The sequence below is a fragment of the Carassius carassius genome, chromosome 27 (assembly GCF_963082965.1).
Source record: "Carassius carassius chromosome 27, fCarCar2.1, whole genome shotgun sequence".
Taxonomy (NCBI): Eukaryota; Metazoa; Chordata; class Actinopteri; order Cypriniformes; family Cyprinidae; genus Carassius; species Carassius carassius.
Genome location: NC_081781.1, coordinates 18,178,594 through 18,200,726, shown reverse-complemented (window position 1 = coordinate 18,200,726; position 22,133 = coordinate 18,178,594). Strand labels below are relative to the sequence as shown.

Sequence of the window (22,133 nt, the reverse complement as noted above, 5' to 3'; positions counted from 1 at the left end):
AGTCGTATGGTCAATGTCTGGCCTTAAATGGTGAGTCAGGCATGATTAACATACAGTAAGTAATGTGAGTGCCATTTTATTTTGGCAAACAAAGCACAAGATGAACTACAATGTGACTTGAGACACTTTGTCTGCTGACAGATCACTCCTGCCAAGGTTAAAGTTCAGAGAAGGAGGAGCTTTGTTCAGCAAACTTACTTCATCCCAAAATGCAAGCAGAGAAGATGCGGATGAGGAGGAGACGGAGTCCTTTTTTTTTTTGAAGGGGACAAAAATAAGATGACAGGTAACACAGCTTTTGTTTTTATGAACTTTAAATTTAGGTCGTTCCCTATATTCCCACGAGTCTCAGAAACACAGACTGGCTACATGTGTCAACCTGATCAGACTTTAATGCACTGCAATAAGGAAGCGGTTCCATTAAACTGAAAGATTTGCAAATAGTCCAGTTGCCTTGGTCTCCGATGAGGCAATCAAAGCATGATGGACCAATTGGCCATGAACTGAACTGACTCAGTGACTGTAGCAAATCCATCGCTCAAGTCTTAGTCATGAGCTACTGTTCCAAAGTAAGTTGTGATTGAAAGCTACAAACTAACTGTTTGGAGTCAGCGATTTCAGGATGAGGCAGGGCAGGAAGACTCATATCACATATCTACACCAATAGGATAAGGGGGGCTGGTCAACACGGGACTCACTCTTGAGCTCAAATGCAGCAGGAACTGACTGCAGTCATCTTGATATGTAGTTTTTGAGCTTGATACAGCGTTTGAAATCAAACCTGGAAACTCCAGATGGGCAAAAAAGAAAAACTATTTGTATCTAATAAAACCCATCAATACTCTTTAAATTCTTAAAAAAAAAAAAAATGGAATCAACAGCAGCAATAGTTTAAGAAAATTCTTAAATTAGAATAGAACTACGTAATATAGCTTTGACAGTACCAATGTCTACTGTAACATTCTAAACCATAAAATGACATCAAAATCTAAAATTTAGGCAACTTCACATTTCAAATAAAACCTTTAGATAATTAAGAAAAGTCAAAATGAAAAATTATTATACATTATATTAATCATTATACTTATTTTTCCACATTGGTCTGAACTAAAGCGGCAGAATGAAAACACAAATTCTCTTTCTGACAGTAGGTGGCGCTTGAGAAAAATCAGAGATACATTCATATAATAAAAGAACTCCCTCTAGGATTTGCACGAACAGCATGAATGGCCCATTTCAACATCAGAGCAGTACATTTTGCTAAAAGATGACTTTCAATTGAGTTTGTAGGTATGGGAAATGCAGCACTCATGGCGAGATGCTGAAAAAAACTGTTAGATGCATTTCAACCCCTTCCGACAAAATAACAATCAAAAAGAAAAAGGAAAAAGTGTAAGAATACAGATGCCCGAGGCAACTGAGTAGATCAGGGACATCAGAACCAGTCTCCAGTATCTGCTAGACATTCATAAACGTGTATATAATGTTTCAATCTGGATACTACTGATTCCCCTTTTCGCTTTGATAAACCATTAGGTCTATCAGGTCTCTGATTTTCTGAGGCAGAAAGTCATTAGGATGATGAAATGAATGGAAAGAGGCTTGTTAATGCATGTAATGTAGTAGCAGATGGCTAGACACTATCAGAAACACTTACTCTGAATGTCAGGTCATGAGCGAGGGGAGAGGTATTGAAGTACTCAAAGATGGAGTCTTGGAAGTCAGCCAGTTTGAGGCCTACAGTTAAGTAAAAAAAAAATGGTCAGGAATAATACATAATTACCAGAAAATCTATCCATTTAACAACTGGCAGCAATTATATAAGGTTCTCTTCAGATGTTCCTTAAAAAGATGAGATAATATGCAACCTCATGGTTTATAGATGCATTATATAAAGTAAGTCTTGCATATAAAGGGCAAAGTACCGTATTTTTCGGACTATAAGTCGCACCTGAGTATAAGTCGCATCAGTCCAAAAATAGGTCATGACGAGGAAAAAAACATATATAAGTCGCACTGGACTATAAGTCACATTTATTTAGAACCAAGAGAAAACATTACCATCTACAGCCGCGAGAGGGCGCTCTATGTTTTCAGTGTAGACTACAGGAGCACTGAGCAGCATAGAGCGCCCTCTCGCGGCTGGAGACGGCAATGTTTTCTCTGGGTTCATGTCTCTTAGTTCATTTCTCTTGGTTCATGTCAAAGTAATTTTGATAAATAAGTCGCACCTGACTATAAGTCGCAGGACCAGCCATACTATGAAAAAAAATGTGACTTATAGTCCGGAAAATACGGTAATAAAGTTAATCATTTTCACCTTTGTCTGATCGTGAACGGCTCTCTTCCATCTCCTTCTTCATATTCTCGAGTTGTTCCTCCAACTCTTTGTTCTTGGCTTCTGTATCCTTCAGTTTGCTGTAAGTGAGAAAGTCCAAAAAGTATGATCATTTTAACTAATAACGTATCCTTTTGTAATGTGCACATAAGACTGAACCAGTCCCATGCAACACACACATCGCGCACCAGGCTACCTGCTATTGCCCCCAAAAGCATTTGCTCAGTTTATTTAAATAGAAGAAGAGACTTTGAACAATAAACTAATTAAAAAGGTCACTTATTATATATATATATATATATATATAAAAAATCAAAGACTTACCTCTCAAAAGAGATGTTGGTAGCCTTGACCTTGCGCAGCTCGTCCTGAACCAGTTGCTTGGCACGGATTTCAGCTTCCAAGGCTGACTGCAGCTCCAGACGGGCAGACATGTCCAACTTTTGACTGCGGCGCACCTTCCATAAAGGATCCTGCCAAGGAAAAGAGATGCGTGTTTTGAAAAGAAGCCAGAAAAAGGAGACTTTGCACATTCAATTATGATGCAGCAGGTCTTAAAACAACTTTTGCGATCAATCAGTTTACTCCATTTTAATTTAAAGCTTTCAAGATAGATCATATGTTTGTTTAGGGACTTCTGTAGTTGTATTTGAATATAAAATCCTGCCTCTACAATGTCAAGAATCAGTGCAATGATGTATTAACTCAATGTTTTGTGTTGATCATAAAAACAAGATGCTCTTCAAAAGCACAGAGAAAGCATCATGCATGGAAAAAATGCACTGCATCACATGACAGATACCGTAAATCATCTCTAGCACAGGAATGGAATCCCTTAAGATGCATTTCCCATAAATCCGATGGCTCTTGAGGGCTTATCTTAGATCTCCAACAGTTTAATAGCTATTGATCTCAGCTGTCGCCAATGGTCCACTATTTACACGTGTGGCTACAAGACAACATTTGTCTCCATGAGCTATGTGGCGACGAGACAGTAATTTACAAAAAAATAGACAGTGAATGGATGAAGGACAGCTGAATATTGAGGAATGTAAGAAGAGGATTACATCCATTTCACTGATTAAGCCCATGAAGTGACTGCACTCCCACAGCTGATGGGAAGTGAGCGGCCGTGAAGGGCATTCAAGGGAGTGTTCCTGGCAGAACTCATCAGCTTTACATTTGAGCTGCGTGTATTTTCCAGTGCGGCTCTCAAACATGCTCACAATTAGACCTAATACTGCAGCACTCACTCTATTGTTTAAGCTTATCAAGTTAATGACTTCTCAGCATGACTGATTTGATGTCATCCAATAGCGTGCAAGCGGAAAGTTAAGGGGTATACACACTTGACCTCATAAGAACAATGGAAGTGAGCTTATCCGAAATGTTTTCCATGTTATATGAATTATGATCAGTGAGGAGAGCTGATGCAGCATTTTCATTCATCTGTCCTTTGTAATTTCAGATGTAAAAAATCTGCTTACCCTATCCTTTAAGTAATCTGGACAGATGAATGACAGATTGATTGGCCAATGGCCAAGAAAACAATCTTTTTGGAACTTCTCCACACTGATTGGAGGTTTGATGGATACACTCACCCGCTTGGTGACCCGAGGTGCCACCATTGACCTCTGGGTTGGCATGCTTACTCCAGGGCCTTGCTGATATAGTCATTCAAATTTACACAAAAGTATATTAATACAGATATATATTGAAATCGCTATATAAAATGTTATAATAAATATTGATTTTAATGTATAATACTCATAATTATTTCAATGGATACACTACCAAAGTTTTTAATGTTTTTATAAAAGATTATGTTTTTGAAAGAACAAAGCTGCATTTGTAAAATCATAAATGCGCAGTAAATATTGTAAGATATATAATACTGTACAGCAATACTGTCGAGTATTATTACAATTCAGCATCAATATTCGTCTTCGGTGTCCAATGGTCTTTCAGCCATCATTTTAACATGCTGATTTGCTGCTCAAGAAACATTTTGAAACCTACAGAAATTATTTTGAAAATCAACAAAACCACAACTAAAAACATGGCATTCTAATGAATTCAATTTGTACATTTTTTAACTCCATAACCCAAACACAGGACATTTGTGGCAAACTTCTCCAATAGCCAGAGTCTATTGACTTTTATTTATACCAGATCCCTCAGCAACCCTGCAATAAAGCCAATTAGTTCAATTTGAGAATAAGCAACGTTGACCACATCTTTGGACCGTGGCTTCAACCCAAAACTTCAGGGTCGTAAATTAATGGTTCTCATCAGCAGATTTCACTACTGCACTAACAAACAGCACTTTCAAGAGGGAAAGGCACTAATGCCAGTCTCCTACAGTCAGTCTTTAACCTTCTTAGAAAAGGATATTAAATCAAATGTGACCTCCTACACCTACAACATTAACATGTCACTTCCCTTCAATCAATTTCTATTAGATTTGCTATTTAAAGCAAATCTAATGTTACTGTGCTACGGCTCCATGGAGTTGGAGAGAACGAGAGCGAGAGCTTTCCACTCACTGACAAAATTAGAAGTCTCACTCTATCATAACTGATGCCCTATAAATCCCTATAAACTAAAACTGGAGCAGATCAGCTGTTTAACTGGGAGTTCTGTGGTGAAAGCTTGATTATGCAGCTCTGGGAAATATTCCCGATAGCAACTTAACTTCCCTTCTTTAAATATAGAAATTGTAATGTTTACCAGTGTTCTGGATCCCAGACTTGAGCTACGCAGAGACTCCAGCTCTTCCGTCATCTTGGAGGCCAGAGCCTGAAGGTAGCCGCGTGCATCTTTCTCATCGCTCACCCTACAAAATATATACCGTCATAAATTTGGCCACAATCCCACCAATCCAAGACATATACATTTTTTATTGCAAAAAATGTAATTCAGGCAAAAATCTTTTTGTGTGCACCTGAAGAGACACAAGAAGGTTTATTTTGGCGCTTGTAGTTTTTGATAGCTACAAATGAGCCACATATAAATGAATATAAGGGAGGTCTTTCTCACCATTGGATGATCTCAGCGATCTGTGCTTCCCAGTGTGCTACACTCTCTTTCTTCGAGGCCAGATCTTGGAGCTCACCCTCCAGCTGTCTGATCTGAGCCTTCAGCTTGTCCACAAAGTTGCAGAGCTGCAGAGGAGGAGATTTCAGGATCAGTGTCAAGGACTGAGTATTACTCCAAAACCTAATACTCAAGGTGGCCTCTTGCAATATGAAAGATGGTGTCCTACCCTGTCTGTTTCTGCAGTGAGTTTACGGTTTTCTTCACTCAGAAGGTTGCGTTCCCGTTCAAACTTCTCCTTCAGTGCACCCATGGCCTCATCCATCTCGGTTTGCCTGTGTGATGGAAATAGTAATAATAACTGCCTCAGTTAGCGTAAGAGACTTCTTTAAAAAAAGATTATTCATGATTTACATTTTTTGTTGCATACAATTTCTTCTTAGATTTAAGCCAATTCTGACAACCTCACTGTCATCTATCACTAGCTGGAATCAAATCTTTTGGTGTCAACCCACACCCTGGACAGGTGACAGTGCAGCGTACCGCTCTCTCTTGGCCTTTTCCAGTTTGTCTTTGAGCACCAGCAGCTCTTTGTGCAGTGACAGCTGTTGACCCTCAGAGTCATGGAGCTCCTTCCTCAGGTTCTTCAGCTCTGTAGTGTGGCTGGCATCACGTCTCACCAGCTCCTCCTCATAGAACAGCACCTTCTTATCCAGCTCTGACTTCAGCTTGGTGAGCTCCTGCTGAGTCTCTGAACTGGAACCTGAGGCGCGACCCGTTCCCTGCTTGACCTGAAAGAAGAAACAATCGGAGTGAGAGATATCCTAAAACAAAAGACATTTACAAATACATTTGAGCTATTAACACTTTCAATTAACACAATTCATTGCTTCAATAAACCGTGAGAAATTTTAAATCAACATCCAGCCCTACAACCAAACACAAACAGACACATAATGGAGAGCACAGGAAGAAGAGTGAGCAAGGAGGCTAAAGGGTCTTCTTGATTTTCATGCAAATGAAAAAAACAAAAAACAAAGAAGGATCATCCTGCTAAAAATAACTCGACAGGATATCCCACACAAGGCCGGAGGAAAAAGACAAAAGGGAATGCAAGGTGACGTATGAGGTTAACAGGTTGGAAGGCAGTAGAGAGGTTAGAAGATAACGGATAAGGAAAATGGTGAATCTCAGAGAAGCTGTCAAGAGCATGCTATACCTTATCCAAAAAGCAGACAAAATCTTATTCTGCTTGAAATTAGGCATGCATATATCTACACCATATGGGTTATCTGGGTGATATTGTAGAGTTTTTTTTTTGTATCAGTCGATATCATAAATATTTCCTTTATTTTTAAATGTAGTTTACCTTTGTTGTCATCTGACCATTAAAATTAAAACACTAATACTTTAATAACACTATTAAATGTAACAATTTTTTATACCGTAAATAATGATGTGCAGCCTAAATACACTTGTAACATTTAATGTGATGATTTTACTTTTTTTTTTTTTTTTAGACAAAATTGTATATATATATATATATATATATATATATATAAAATAAAAAAAACATATTTTAGTTTTTACTTAATTTAAAGGGTTTATTTTTTTGTTGCAAATTTTGGTTAAATATGACCCAGATATGTTATCATGAGATTCACCCATTAAAAAAATTCATAAGTTGGCTGAAGTCAGTAAAAAGGCAGTGTATGAATGAGTGACCTCTGACCTTGAGTGTCTCCAGCTCGCTCTCCAGTTGTTTAGAGTAGACTTCACTGTGCTCTCTGAGCTTACGCTCCTTAGAGGCTTCGGCACGCGCATCCTCCAGCTGAGACTCCAGCTATCACACACACACATAAGAAAAAAAATCAATATGAAAAAAAAAAACGAACTGGGATTTGTACAGACATTCTCATGAACCCTTCAATCTTGGCCTAATTTCAACTGCACACACCCCGCGAGACGTTATGTCTTTGAATGCCAAAAAGATCCTGACATCAAGAACAACGATTTTGTTCACCCCGAGATGCTTCCGCCTTGTACATGAGAAAGAAAAGAAACAAAAGAAAAGAGCGTTTAAATGGGGGAGAGCCTCAATCCAGCTGCAGTCAGCACTGTGGTCAGGGTCGTCCACCTGGCTCGAGTTAGTCACTGAGGTCCAGAAGAGGTCATTGGGTCCGTGTGGCTGGTCTGCAGGGACGAGAGGGGGCATGAAGGGGTGTGAAGACATTCCTGCTGTCGTCTAGGGAGATTTGGAGCTGTTGAGTCAGTCTCTCTCTAGAGCGTGACTTATGAACTTCAAAAATGTGGCGCATTCCAAGGCCTTATTTTCATCCGACTATTCCCTCCGTCAGCCCCGGGGGTGTTAACATGATGAAGCGGAAAAATAAACACGGCACGGCACCGGTTTGGAATACCGGGATGACTGGTGAATACATCTTCCTGATTGAAAGCCCCTGACAATTCATCTCCATTTACTTAAAAACCAGACCCAAAACAGTCATAACATTACAAGAGGAGCCGCGTGACCCCCTTCAATCATGCTGCTCACCTCTTTGCGGGCCTTCTCGGTTTTGCGGATGTCCTGGCGCATGACGTCGATCTTCTGCATCACTGTCTCCATCTCCTCCTCTTTGTCCCGCAGCTGCCTCGACAGACGCTGCTTCTGCGAGCGCAGCTCGGCCATGCGCTCATTCAGCTCCGAGAACTCCTGCATGGCCAGCTTCCTCTGCTGGTGGGCGTCCTTCAGCTCCTTGGTCTGAGACTTCAGGCGATCCAGAGACTCCACCAGTTGCTGCAAAGGGAGAGCAAGAGAAACGGATGAAATGGGATGGAGGGGTGAGATCAGAAGGTGTGAAAACGATAGCACTGAAAGAGTGAGCGAGAAGAGCAGTGGAAGGAGAGAAAGAGGAAAGAGCAGCCGCGCCTGGAGAGAAAGGACTGAAAAGAGGCTGAGTGAGAAATAGAAATCATCAAGAGAATTGGGAGTTGTGTGCTAAAAGAATGAGAGACACGTTCGTAAGGAGGATATCAACTGGCACACGTGAAATTAACAAAGAGAAATCTTACTGGAAGTATTTTAAATAAACTTAAATAAACAGGCTGGAATGGTTCTCATCCACCAGCCGTGCAGAGCTTTGGTGGGTACGAGCCAGGTCTCTGGGTCAAGAGTCAAGTGGAACAGTCCGACAAATTCGATTAGTTAAAAATGTGATACGCAGTGAGAATCTTGACCTGCCCTGTGTGAGGGGTGATGACATTAATCTTAATGAAGAAGGCCAGTGTTTATGAACTTCCTGATTGAATAAAGCTGATGTAGAGGACATGTAATCTCCAGCACGAGGACAGGAGAACTGTTCTCCTGCAATTACGTAATCTGTTACAGCACGTAACGTGTTTCATGTACAGTATATAACGACACTTATTCTGAAGGTGCTCAAGAGATTTTTACACCTCGTATCTCTTTACAGCAGAGTTGAGAACTGTTATCCTGTTCTTGTTCTGAAAAGCAGTCGTTTACTTTTTTCAAATACATTTATTTTAGTGAATTTAAACCATACAGCATGTTCTTTGCAGTGAAACAAACAAACAAAAGCAGCAAATATTTTCTTTCTTTTGGTGACCTACACCTGAGTGTAATGGGTTATTGACAAAACAATAACAGAGTGCACACTTAAATGCAACGGTTATTGACTGGATTTTAAATTCTTTAAAATCACAAGGTCCAAAAAAAAAAAAAAAACATATGCACGAATGCATAATTCAAATTTAGATTCAAAATTAGACATGTTTAATAAGTTGAAAGGTGCATTTTCATATATTTTTAAGGCTTGTGTAACTTAAGTCAGTGTAGTTACTGGCTGGTTGTTAATATGTAATATATGTGCGTGTACTGCGTATATTAAGTAAACATACATGTATATACTTATTAAAAATGGTATGTTTATATATTAAATATATTTATATATAAATAATATGAATAAATTGATTAATGTAAATATTTTCTAAATATATACTGCATGTGTGTATTTATAAAAAAAAAAAATATATCAACATAGTACACATATTAAACGAACAAAAAACCTGATTTGAATGCACATAATCGTGATTAATCGTTTTTGATGGTACTATTTATAATGTATTTGAAATGATTTGTGTAAATAACTTTTCCAAGAGTAAATGCATCTCATCAGTTACCAATTGATGACTGTTTCTTCCCAAATATTTGTTCTTCATCATACAGAAACAAACATTAAATGTAACTTTTCAGGAACAAAATTGTAAACTGAAATCAGAAATTCCTTTTGCGTCCCATGCAGGACAGAAAATGTTTAGGAATATTTACATTTGTGGGAATAATTTCTCGCACTACAAGAAAGCAGTTCTTGCATTCAGGAATGACTGGTAACCCAACTCTCCAGTCACTCGTACCTTATGGATATCCTCCTTCTCCTGCTTGAGAGCTTTGACTTGCTTGTCCAGGGCCTTTAGTTTGGTGGAGGAACTTTCAAAGTCCTGTCTCAGAGTCACCGCCTCCTCCAGCTGGTGCTCAAGCCTATCAGAGTCTGAGGAGAGACAAGTTACTCAGAGTTATCTTGGATGTGACTCATTAGCTGACACAAATGTACAGCCAAATAATCAAATCAAGAACTTCTGATAAGAGGAAGTGGCACTGACTCGCAATCTTGACACAAAGACTTAGAGGAATTTTTCTATGAATGTGTGATCATAGTTAATTTATAATTTAGGCATGTGTGTGGCGCTTTGACAAGACTCATAACAGACTTTATCATATCATATATCAATTGATAAGGATTGGGTGACCCATTACCTGCCAATTTCTTTTTCAGCCGATCGATTTCCTCATTGAGTTTTTTAACCTCTTTATCACGACCAAGTGTGCAAGCCCCACGCCCCGAGCCATGGAGGGACTGAACAGCCTGAGTGGATTCTGGGAAATCAAGGGTGGAACAAACCATCAGTATATTCTCAGAATACATTTCACTGATGGATTTACAAAATGAAACAAAACTACTAACGCCAGATAGATTATATAATAATGGCTTCGTGCTAATTCAACCAAAAATTACTCTTTTGGCAAACGATTCTGCCATCAAAACCACTTTTAGGCCAAATAAAAATATTTTATGAAGCCTGAGAGATTTCGGTTTTTGTTGCTTCAAAAAGTTCATAAAGAGATTAAAGCATAAAGCAGTTTAATCCAACACACTTTATAAGGAACAGACTAATTCAGGCTTTATTCACATATAATTAATTCATATGGAATACCTTTATAATGTCTTTATTAATCTTTTGAAGCTTCGGTGGAATGGACTTACAATGGAAAAATCTATTAGTTATTTATTTAAAACGCCTTCATTTGAACAAAAAGTTTCAAAGATGAACAAAAGTCTTCCAAGTAACTGATGACAATAAAAATTCTGGATGAACCAATCCTGTGAATGCATTCTTCAGATATCAGGTGGAGTTTATATTTATTACCCTGCAGCTTGCGGTTGAGCTCCTGTTTCTCCTGCTCCAGACAACGAATCCTCTTCTCAAAGGCTTCCACCTGCAGACCCCCATCCTGGAGATCCTCCCCAGCGCCTCCATCCGCCAGCGCCACCCTCCTCACGCTGCTGCGTTCTGAGAAACAGCTGTCTGTGGTGTAGGTGAAGCCCACAAAGGGCAAGTGCTGCCCGGTGAAACCTGTGTGAGATACTGGGGGAGCGATGTCCTGCAGGGGGAAACAGAAAGAGTCAAAAGTTAAATAAAAACTAGTGGGCACTCCAGTATACTTAAGGTTTCAAGCTTCTTATTTCATATGGGACAAAATGCTTTTTTTTTTTTCTCCATCAAATGAATTAAACCTACCGGGTTTTTCAGCACATCGTCATCTACATCAAAGTTGGAGGTGTCTGAGGGGGAGCTGACGTCAGGGATGTACGGTGCCTCTGTGTTGCGGATGTTCTCCCAGTCAATGCCGGAGAAGAAGGGGTGCTTCTTGAATTCCTCGATGCACTGCTGACCTAACCGACGCTCTCTACTGCAGATGAGCCGCTGCATCAGATCTTTAGCATCCTCGGAGACATCCGTGATGTGAGAGGGGAACTGGAATCGCTCCTAAATAGAGCAAATCAGACCAGATTTTCAACACTAAAACACAACTCAGGGTTAACCAGATATGCTGATAAAATTAGGGCAGTCCTGATTTTATGAACCATGTTATGTATCCCAAAGGAGTTACAGCTGGAATTTTATTTGTCATGATAATTAGCTTACGCTTTATTTTTACAAGCTATAAACAAACCTTATCAACGGATTCACTGTGGTTCATGCTTTTTCTATCATGAGAAAGTTCTAATTTCTCAAGATGCAAATGTGAGATTGTTAATGTGTGTTTGCTTTTTCAGTAGTAAACTGGACAAACACCAAAAACAAAATGATAGATCATCTCACCTCGTGGTTCATGATCTTCCCGTAGGTCTCCACCAAGGATTCAGCGTAGAAGGGCGTCTCGCCGTAGAGCATCTCATACATGCAGACGCCAAGAGACCACCAGTCACACTCCGGCCCGTACTTCCCCATGCCATCCTCCATGGCCTGCAGGATCTCAGGGGAGATGTAGTCTGGGGTGCCCACAGCCACTGATGACTGGACCTGCACAGGGGACGACAGGAAGTGAGGTCACAAACAAGGCTGAAGAGGTCTTCATTTCCATTCAAAATTGAAAATTAATGCTTTTCAAAGAGACTAGAAAGATTTCTATAATGTTATAAGATTGTTAAAATAATTGCTGTTCTTTTGAATTTTCAATTCAAAGAATCCTGAAAAATATATTATAGTTCGTTTCCACACAAATATGGAGCAGCATAACTGTTTTCAACATTGATAATAATAAGTAATATTTTTCTGAGAAGCAAATCAGCATATTAGAATGCTTTTAATGAATCATGTGACACTAAAGACTGGAGTAATAATACTGCAAATTCAGCTTTGCCATTACAGGGACAAACAAAATTTTAAAATAGAAAGTAATCTAGAAAACAGTTATTTTAAATTAAGATTTCATAAAAAAAAATATATATATATATATATATATATATATAAGTCTGAGCCTAAGAGATTTTTTCGAAGACATAAAAAAATCTTACAGAGCCCGAACTTCTTGATGCCTTTAAATTAGTGACAACAACTATGGACACAGTAACCAGTAGTGCACAAAAACACTACTATCAAGACGTAGATGCATAATATTCACCATGCCAAGTCTTGCCCATAAAACATGTACCAAACATGTCTTGACCTCCGGTTATTTTTCTAGAATGTTTAATTGCAGAGAAGACGTAAAGACTGTCTAAGATAACACTGAAAGATGTTGAGAAATGCATAAAGATGCCTTCAAGCAACATTACAGACACCCTGACAAAAAAATTGAAGGCTTTGTGGCTTTTACTTTAATGTTCGCAAAATCTCACCTTTATGTAAGTGTGACTATAAACAGGCAAAATTGACTTCTAGCAGGTACACACATTTAAACTACAGCAGTAAAAAATGGAACAAAACATTGATGACTTGTCCAATACAATGATCGCAAGACCACAATCTTCTATGGCTGAATTATTTGTGAAAAAAAAATCAAAATGTGACTTTCTGATGAACAAATTTTGAGTAGTATTATTATTTTAATTTTTTAAAGCCCCAGGTGGCCCGTGCTTATTTTTAAGACTGCAGAATGTAAACAAACATATATGTTACTACTACTAATAATTACTATTATTCGTTTCTAATTTAATTTTATTTTTGCATTTATAATAAATTGATATTTTTTTCTAAAAACAAAAATTTTACCAATGTGTGTGTGTGTGTGTGTGTGTGTGTATATATATATACACACACACACACACACACACACACACTATACAGTATATATATATATATATAAAACAACAACACTAATATTTATTACATGATTTAATGTAATAGAATTTATTACATGATTTATTTTCAATTTCTTCATTTTCATGTTCAACCAGCAAGATTTTATTTCCTGTTGAAAACTGCTGGAAGCCTTTAAAGCTTCTCTTATGCTGACAACAGCAAACGTGTTATAAGCACTTAAAACTCACAGCGCATGCAGATATTATTGTGAACCGATCATGAATTTGCTTTTGTTTTGAATAACTGCAAAGATCTCTTGTACTCAACATCTAAATATAGGTGTAACATCTACAAATATGCAGGGATCTGCTCAGTTGGTGTGAAACACAGCACATGTGCAGCTGAAAACTAAAGTCCCGCTCTGCCCTTCTACATGCTGCTGGCACAGAGAACACACACAGAGCAGGAGATGAAAGCTGCTTTGGCCTTGGTCTTATCAGTGCGCTATGTTGACTCATCAGAGGAGTGGGCAGCGATGGGCCTTTCTACTTAGCCCTCCCCTTCTAGAGCAGCAGGGCCAAAAGCAGCTCTATGAATGTCAGGAGCAGAAAGAGAAGAGAGGGCAGGGCAGTGCTTTCACCAAACAGATGGAGACCACCCTGCAAAGATTTCAAACTGACTGGTTTTAGATCGACATTTGAGTTCAAAGCTGAGCCCGTCATCACATACTCACCGTGCCATCTTGCATCATCTTCAGACAGGAGCCGAAGTCAGCGAGACGGATGTGACCATTCTTGTCTAGTAGCACGTTGTCTGGTTTTATGTCCCTGTTGGAACAGGAAACACGGCATTTAAGCATGAAATAACTCAAGCAGTGGTTCTTAACCAGCTTTTCTTCAGGACTTTACTTTGGACATCGAGTGGTGACCAAAATCCAAATTGTTTAGCACAATTTAATGAGGTAACTATGAATATTAAAATGAACAGCATGGGCCCAATAATATGTCGAATTACTAACATCACTTAGAATGACCAGGAAAATCAACAATTTTGGTTTGTAAATGTCTCAAATTTCAGTGGTTTCATGCTCTCAGTATTTAAACACAATGTGGTCAGCGGAAACCATGTTTACCCTCATTGCATGTTAACTTGCAATTAATGACGTCTAGGTAGTATCATTATCTTCTTAACCATCTGCAGTTTTGGTTTTTGAGGATGAGGGTATATCATGCAACCAGTCCAGGTTGGCATCCACCTTATTTGGCTAGATATAATAAATGGCTGATAAATCTCTTTTTTCACTTTACAAAAGGTTTCATTTGACTATGTTTATTTGTTTGTAATTTCAACTGATACATTTAAAATAAATCAAATATGTTGGTAACATTTGTTAATATGCTGAGAACAAACAATGAATTGTATTTTATTAACTTACATTAACAAAGACTATAAATGCTAAAGAGTCAAAAACCGTGGAAAATTGTGAAATATTTTTACAATTCCAAAAAACCTTTTCTATTTTAACGAGTTTTCATAAGTTATTTATTCCTGTAATGTCAAAGCTGAATTTCCAGCAGTCTTCAGTCTTTCCAGCCTTTGAAGTCACATGACCCTACATGAATCATTCTAATATGCTGATTTGTGCTCAAGAAGTATTTCTTACTTTTACTTTACTGTCCCTTTTGATGAATCCTTGCTAAAGTATTGATTTCTTTGAACAATTTTTTGAGTGACCATGCTAGCTTATGTACGCATGTTTGTATTGAAGGCTGTTGGGGTGAGCGATATACCAATAGACCTGATTAACTGGTAGAGATTTTTGACTATTGTCTCAATCTGTGTTACACGTTCATGTGACTTTGTTTGCTGTATTAAGTGGTCACGAAGTATTTCTTACTTTTGGTCATTCTGAAATGCCAGAGGAAAGTGTGTCAAAGTATTTCTGTATAATTACTGTCGTACATGACTGTGTTCCCACCTCTAAAAGCAATGACCGCATTTATTGTGTTACGTCTAATCTCTTCGATGCGCAAGTAATTTATTACTTATGAAAATTATTATATTCAGTGGCTTCTCCTAGTTTTCTCCGAGATATTTAGTGCCAGTTCATCAAGAATTTTGTTCTCTTTGACTTGTTGAATGGAAATGGTGCTTTAAATCACAAATGTTTTATGTGGTATTCCAGTTTTGCAAAAAATTTAAAGCAAAAATAACTACATTGTGATATATCGTTACCATGAAATAAAATTACTTATATTGTCATAAGCTTTTGATCATATTGCCCACCCCAGTAGGTTGCATATTATTATTCACATTAAGCACAGACCTGTGGCTCATTCTTGGGTCATGACCCATCAGTTAAGAACCATCTCTATAAAGATGGCTGACAGAGGCGAAAAAAATATGGCACTCAGCGCCGTTAATCACACAGCTGACGCTGCCCTGCGCTGTGAGGTGTTATTACTCCAGTGGGCAACCCACCCTGCGTCTGCTCTGCAGGGTGGCTGTTTCTCCATGCCCAGCCATGCCTTGCTCTCCATGTAAACAGCCTGCCTTTGTTCACCCTCCCCCATTCACACACACTCAGTCCCTGTCTCTCGACGACTGGGCCACACACACAGTGCCCTCTGATTCACAGCCCTGGCACCATGGCGAGCACAGCGGGTACAGAGTAAACATGGTATCAAAACTCACACACACACACACACCACACCATTCACAACCTCACTGGGTGTCAGTATAAGCACGAAGGGATGTACCCGTGGACACACGCATGTTTATGAGCGCTAGCATGACTTTAGTCAGCTGCTTTGGGCTGGCAAGCTGTTTACTATAAGTGAGAATGTTGCAATGTGTTTAAGAGAACTGTTATTATTGGTTGGGGGAAAAGGTTTTAATTAATTTACCCTCATATCAATACAAACCTGTATGACTAATTAAATTAATGCTGCTCTTTTCCGTAAAATGAGAACTGATGCTGTTAAAGGGATAGTTCACCCAAAAATGAAAATTGTGTCATTAATAACTCACCCTCATGTCGTTCCAAACCAGTAAGACCTCCATTTATCTTTGGAACACAGTTTAAGATATTTTAGATTTAGTCCGAGAGCTTTTAGTCCCTCCATTGAAGCTTTGTGTATAGTATACTGTCCATGTCCAGAAAGGTAAGAAAAACATGATCAAAGTAGTCCATGTGACATCAGAGGGTCAGTTAGAATTTTTTGAAGCATCGAAAATACATTTTGGTCCAAAAATAGCAAAAACTACGAATTTATTCAGCATTGTCTTCTCTTCCGTGTCTGTTGTGAGAGAGAGTTCAAAACAAAGCAGTTTGTCATATCCGGTTCGCGAACGAATCATTCGATGTAACCGGATCTTTTTGAACCAGTTCACCAAATCGAACTGAATCGTTTTAAACGGTTCGCGTCTCCAATACGCATTAATCCACAAATGACTTAAACTGTTAATTTGTTCAATGTGGCTGACACTCCCTCTGAGTTAAAACAAACCAATATCCTGGAGTAATTCATTTACTCAAACAGTACACTGACTGAACTGCTGTGAAGAGAGAGATGAACACTGAGCCGAGCCAGATAATGACTCGTTCACGAGTCAAGAACCGGTTGCATCGGTTTTTTTTGGATCACCAGTAGTTCTTTCGGACAGTTCGATTCAATAAACCGGTTGAAGAAAACGGTTCACCGGTTCTTTTGCGCTCGACGTAATGGCGTCATTGGCGATGATTGCAAGCCTTCGGTTTACCTGGGCTCATAACATTAGCACAGAATCAGTTCAGAATCAATCACCAAAAGAATCAGTTTGGTTCAGACGCTCTGTGTGTCGGTTTGCTTCACGCTGAATCACACATGCGCATTATCATCAGCTCCTCTATTCTCGAATCGGACGCATCTGACAGAAACGGTTTTTGACTCATGAAAGAAACAATGTTTTGTTCGTTATCTGGCTCGGCTCGGTGTTCATCTTCAGTTCTCTCTTCACAGCAGTTCAGTCAGTGAACTGTTTGAGTAAATGAATTACTCCAGGATATTGGTTTGTTTGAACTCAGAGGGAGTGTCAGCCACATTAAAAAAAGTTAACAGCTTAAGTCATTTGCGGATTAATGTGTATTGGAGACGCGAACCGTTTAAAACGATTCAGTTCGATTTGGTGAACCGTTTCAAAAAGATCTGGTTACATCGAATGATTTGTTCACGAACCGGATATGGCAAACTGCTTTGTTTATGAACTGTCTTACGACAGACACGGAAGAGAAGACAATTCTGAATAAAGTCGTAGTTTTTGCTATTTTTGGACCAAAATGTATTTTCGATGCTTCAAAGTATTCTAACTGACCCTCTGATGTCACATGGACTACTTTGATGATGTTTTTCTTACCTTTCTGGACATGGACAGTATACCGTACACACAGCTTCAATGGAGGGACTGAGAGCTCTCGGACTAAATCTAAAATATCTTAAACTGTGTTCCGAAGATAAACGGAGGTCTTACGGGTTTGGAACGACATGAGGGTGAGTTATTAATGACATAATTTAGCAAATTGGGTGAACTAACCCTTTAAGCTAAAAAAAAGCACCATAGGAACAAAGTTTAAATAATCACATTATTTGTTAAATTAATGCACTATAATCCAAATCTTCTGAAGTAATGAGTTTTTTTGAGAGAAAAATACTGAAATCTAGGTTGTTATTCTCTAAAAAATATTGCTTGACAGCAGTGGCCATTCAAATCCAAAAGCAGTGTGAACATTTTGCTATGGTCTTAAAAAAAATAAAGATATTGAGTTTTTCAACTAGGACTTGATATCAATAACATATATTTACATGACTATAAATATTAATAGTAGCAGTATTAGTAGCAGTAGTAGAAGTATTATTACTAATAAAGTAAAATAATACACAAAATAAGAAATACTCTTATCGTAATTTCACTGATTAAAAATGTCGAGAATACAAAAAAAAAAAAAATAATCACAGTAAATTGCGGTAAAATACTTCTTTTTTTTAAATCTTAGTTTCCCAAATTTTCAAAAATAGAGTGCATTGAGCTTTTATTGGCACGTTGCATTTCAAAGTTGTAAGCTGTATCCCAAATGTAGTTTGTTTGGAGTAGCATTTACCGCGAAACAAGTACACAAACACTGAAAATAGGGGATCATAAGGTGCTTGTGTATAAAAGTGCTGTGCCTCGCTATAAAACAAGTACAGTGCAGTGCATGTATTCATTTAATTAAATAACAGCTTTTGCAATTCCATAATCACACTAAGCCATACCACTATTTGAGTTTTATTTTATTCATGAAGTGCTTACATGCTGCTAAACACCTCTTTATAGGTTGCAAATAAGGTGAGGGTTAGTAAATGTTCATTTTTTGGCAAACTACCATTTGAATATTGCTACTGCATTAGAGGTGACGCTTCCACAGAAGGAAGGAAGAGGGGGCTCAGTTGGAACGGATGGCAGTCCAGGACAAGCAGCCAGGAAGAGGCCCCTGAACCTGAACAGATCCACAGCCACCTGCGGTCATTTCATTAAATGTTTCATGTGGGAGTGTACATATATGTGAGGTGCTGTTGATCTCCAGTGTGCACATTACTCACACAGGGCCAATGACCACTCAACTATGCTTGTGAGTACATGTTCAAACACTTGGGCAGAATCCTACATTGGGTAAATTTGCTGGGGCATATCGTTTTGTCTGGATCTAGTCTTGTGATTAAAAACTTGACTATCAGCATAAAGTTCGGTCCACATTGCAGCTTATTCAGGCTTAAAATGGCTCACTTGGACAGGAAGGGGTTATATGATATTTAAAGTGATCAACCACAGTTTGCTTTTTACATAATTTTAGGAAATGGTAAATCAAAAAATGTATAAAACGCCTAGACCAAAGCAAAAACCCTACTGAGAAGACCAGCATGAATGCCCCAGGACTATAACCTAGTAACCCAACTCCTACGTCATTGGTTCAATTACCAGGAAATGTGTGAGCGGAGACACTTTGGGTAAAAGTGTACGCTAAATGTATAAATGTAAATGTCTGGGCTGGTTTGTGCTAGTTAGGTGCCAGTCTACCAGCATGATCTTTGTGATAAACTAAGTATTGCTGGTTAAAGCTAACTAAGAATCAAGTCTGCATCTGATTCTCACTTGTGTCACACAGAAACACACAATCATGTCACCTGTGTACGTAGCGCTGCTGATGGATGGAGTGGATAGCGAGCACCATCTCTGCCACATAGAACTTGGCCATGTCCTCCGGGAGTCGGTCCTCAAATTTACTAAGCAAAGTCAGCAGGTCGCCTCCCACGTAATAATCCATCACCAAGTACTGCAGGAGGAGAACATTATCATCCCTTATCACACAACACCATTCAATTACACAAACACTGACTCGGCACTTCATAATATCAACTCAACGACATCAAAGAGTAGTATGATTAACAAATATTTATCACACAACCACAAAGAATGCACCGTGCCCTAAGCTCCAGTACTCGATGTTAGCATGTTTGAAGGCTGCGCTATCAGAGTTTGCTACAAATAATCATCAGTCACTCTGATAAACATGACATTTTCATCATGGCCATCATTACACTGATAATTCTTTAAACATCATATAATTACAGATTAATTACATTAACTATATATGGCTTAGTGGTTTTATCTAGATAGCTTACATTAAATACACCCAGAATGGGTGATATTTATGCATTCAGTTTTGTTATTGTTAACTAAAACTATTCAAAATAGCTTTCTTTAATTAAACTAAAGCTAAAATAAAGATAAAAATACATAAGTAATTTCAAAATTTTGTCTTAGATATTTAAATGGCTAAAACTGAATTAAGATGAAAGCTAAATAGAATTATTAAAAATAATAATAAATTATTAAATCCTGTAAATTCACAAACTAAAATTGTAATTGAAAGTTTTTATTTTTTAAATATTATGTTAATTTAATCTTAAGAAATATTACTTTCGTATATAAATAACATAATAACATTGCATTACTGCTAATAATTTAGATTCTGATTTATATAATGTTCGAGATGTGTAGGTCTAAAAAGATTGCGAGTGTTGAGGTTTAACAACTCACTAAATGACATCAAACGTTCAGTTATGTCCTCTGAGAATAAGTGTATGCAGAGATAGAGACACACACCAGGTAGTTGTCATCCTGGAAAGCATAATGCAGGGTAGTGATCCACTGGCAGTCTCCGTTCACCAGGACGTTCCTCTCTTCCCGGAAACACGCCGTCTACATTAGATGTGAAGAGACTTCTTACATCAAAACATTCCAAGACTTTTTTTTTTTTTTCTACACCTTGCTTTGACAACCTTATATAAAAAAAAAAACCTGACACAAATAAATTATTATTATTTTTTTTTACTCTATTCCTCATTTTCAATTAATTGTGCAGCCCTAGTTTTTGGAGATCAAGAATTAATTAACTCATTCAATACATTAATGTACATCCACCTGCAGTGATGATGTACATGACTTTCCCATTGTAGATGTTATTCTTGGATCTCATATCTGTTTGAATTGGGACTCTGGACATGTGAGGAGGATAAAAGGAGCCCAGTGAAGCTCAAAGAGGATTACTGACAAGCCCAAGCGACAAAAGTTCTCCTGACATGCCTCTGGGAGGCACGTGGGCACCGTCAGGACTGATCAGGCTGAAACCGGGGCAAGAATGAGCTGGAGTAGAATGGAAAATGACCTTGCACTCTTATTCACTTCAGTTGATAGGGTTTGATAGCAGTCATCGAGCCATTAGGAAGAGGCAATTTACTGACTATATGGGAAAATGCTATGGAGATCTTATTGAAAAACTAGGACTAGCAACTCACTAGTTCTTGCAAATAATGCAGCTTTAGTTGCCAAATTACAGAATTGCTCAATTTAGATGGATATTTTTGGCTGTCCAGTTTAGATCATTTAACATTGTCAGATGAACAACAAGTAATATGACTAATATTAAGTCTGACACACCTAAAGTACACACAACTATTCATGGTTCATTTCAAGGTAACAGTAATGGATATAAAATATTCACTGAATGAGTGAGTCTAATTCAAAGTGCCTTTGAAGTATGACTGTGAATCATTTGGACTAATTCATTGAAGAGAGTCATTTGTTTGTGATTCACATGTCACAGAAATCGGTTTACCTCGGCCCTCTTCAGCATCTCCCACTTGTTGAGAATCTTCATGGCGTAAACACGCTCGGTGTGTTTCATCTTCACCACAGCAACCTAGACCGATGAGATGAGGATTTAGCCAATGCTTACAAACAATTAAAACTCAGCATGATTTAGAGGCTGTGGTTTTGAATTTGAGCATTTTTATTTCCCTCATTTATTCATTGCTTGCACTTGCGGCCCACTTAGACCGAAACCCCACGGGGAAAGAAACCCTCTGAATGATATGCTTTTGATCTCTGATGCCTCTGAAAATCAGAAAAAGGAAAAGCTGAGACATAAGGCTGCTGACTTTTTGCGTAAAAAAAGAAGAGATGGCACTCAAGAACCAGTTAATGTAGGCCATACGACTGCAGCCCATCAAAAAATGTCAAGGGTGACTAAGGTCTTTTCCTGCAGGGGGAGTGACTCAATATTAGGACAAGGACAGGTTGGAAAGCAGTGTCTTGTTGGAAGTTATTCATGTGGGGTGGGGAAAGCAAACACCCTGCCTGAAGTAAGACACACCAGTCAAGGAGAATGCAGTAAAAATGCAGTGAGAGTCTGTGATATTGGTGAATGACATTAGTAAAAAACTAACTTGTTACCAAAGATCCAAAACCTAAGCGTTAAATACAGACCGGTTTAGGAACAGTTTAATCAAAAATGAAT

At 38.3% G+C, this 22,133-nt stretch overlaps 1 protein-coding gene across 3 annotated transcripts in view; it reads right to left on the bottom strand.

The window, feature by feature from the left end:
* cdc42bpb (CDC42 binding protein kinase beta (DMPK-like)) overlaps nt 1-22,133 on the bottom strand; it is a 79,663-nt gene that overhangs the window by 17,245 nt on the left and 40,285 nt on the right. For 2 of the 3 annotated variants that reach the window (XM_059513039.1, XM_059513040.1), the window contains exons 3-20: nt 21,453-21,536; nt 20,441-20,536; nt 19,459-19,607; nt 13,992-14,085; nt 11,837-12,037; nt 11,252-11,500; nt 10,880-11,114; nt 10,209-10,328; nt 9,809-9,942; nt 7,929-8,171; nt 7,107-7,217; nt 5,918-6,165; nt 5,604-5,709; nt 5,378-5,502; nt 5,069-5,174; nt 2,663-2,811; nt 2,321-2,418; nt 1,658-1,737 (exon numbers count right to left, since the gene is read on the bottom strand). In XM_059513039.1, coding sequence (XP_059369022.1) covers nt 1,658-1,737; nt 2,321-2,418; nt 2,663-2,811; nt 5,069-5,174; nt 5,378-5,502; nt 5,604-5,709; nt 5,918-6,165; nt 7,107-7,217; nt 7,929-8,171; nt 9,809-9,942; nt 10,209-10,328; nt 10,880-11,114; nt 11,252-11,500; nt 11,837-12,037; nt 13,992-14,085; nt 19,459-19,607; nt 20,441-20,536; nt 21,453-21,536 — 2,628 coding nt within the window. Of the gene's footprint in view, nt 1-198; nt 250-1,657; nt 1,738-2,320; nt 2,419-2,662; nt 2,812-5,068; nt 5,175-5,377; nt 5,503-5,603; nt 5,710-5,917; nt 6,166-7,106; nt 7,218-7,928; nt 8,172-9,808; nt 9,943-10,208; nt 10,329-10,879; nt 11,115-11,251; nt 11,501-11,836; nt 12,038-13,991; nt 14,086-19,458; nt 19,608-20,440; nt 20,537-21,452; nt 21,537-22,133 lie in introns of all 3 variants that reach the window. The other variant, XM_059513038.1, reaches the window with a different exon arrangement.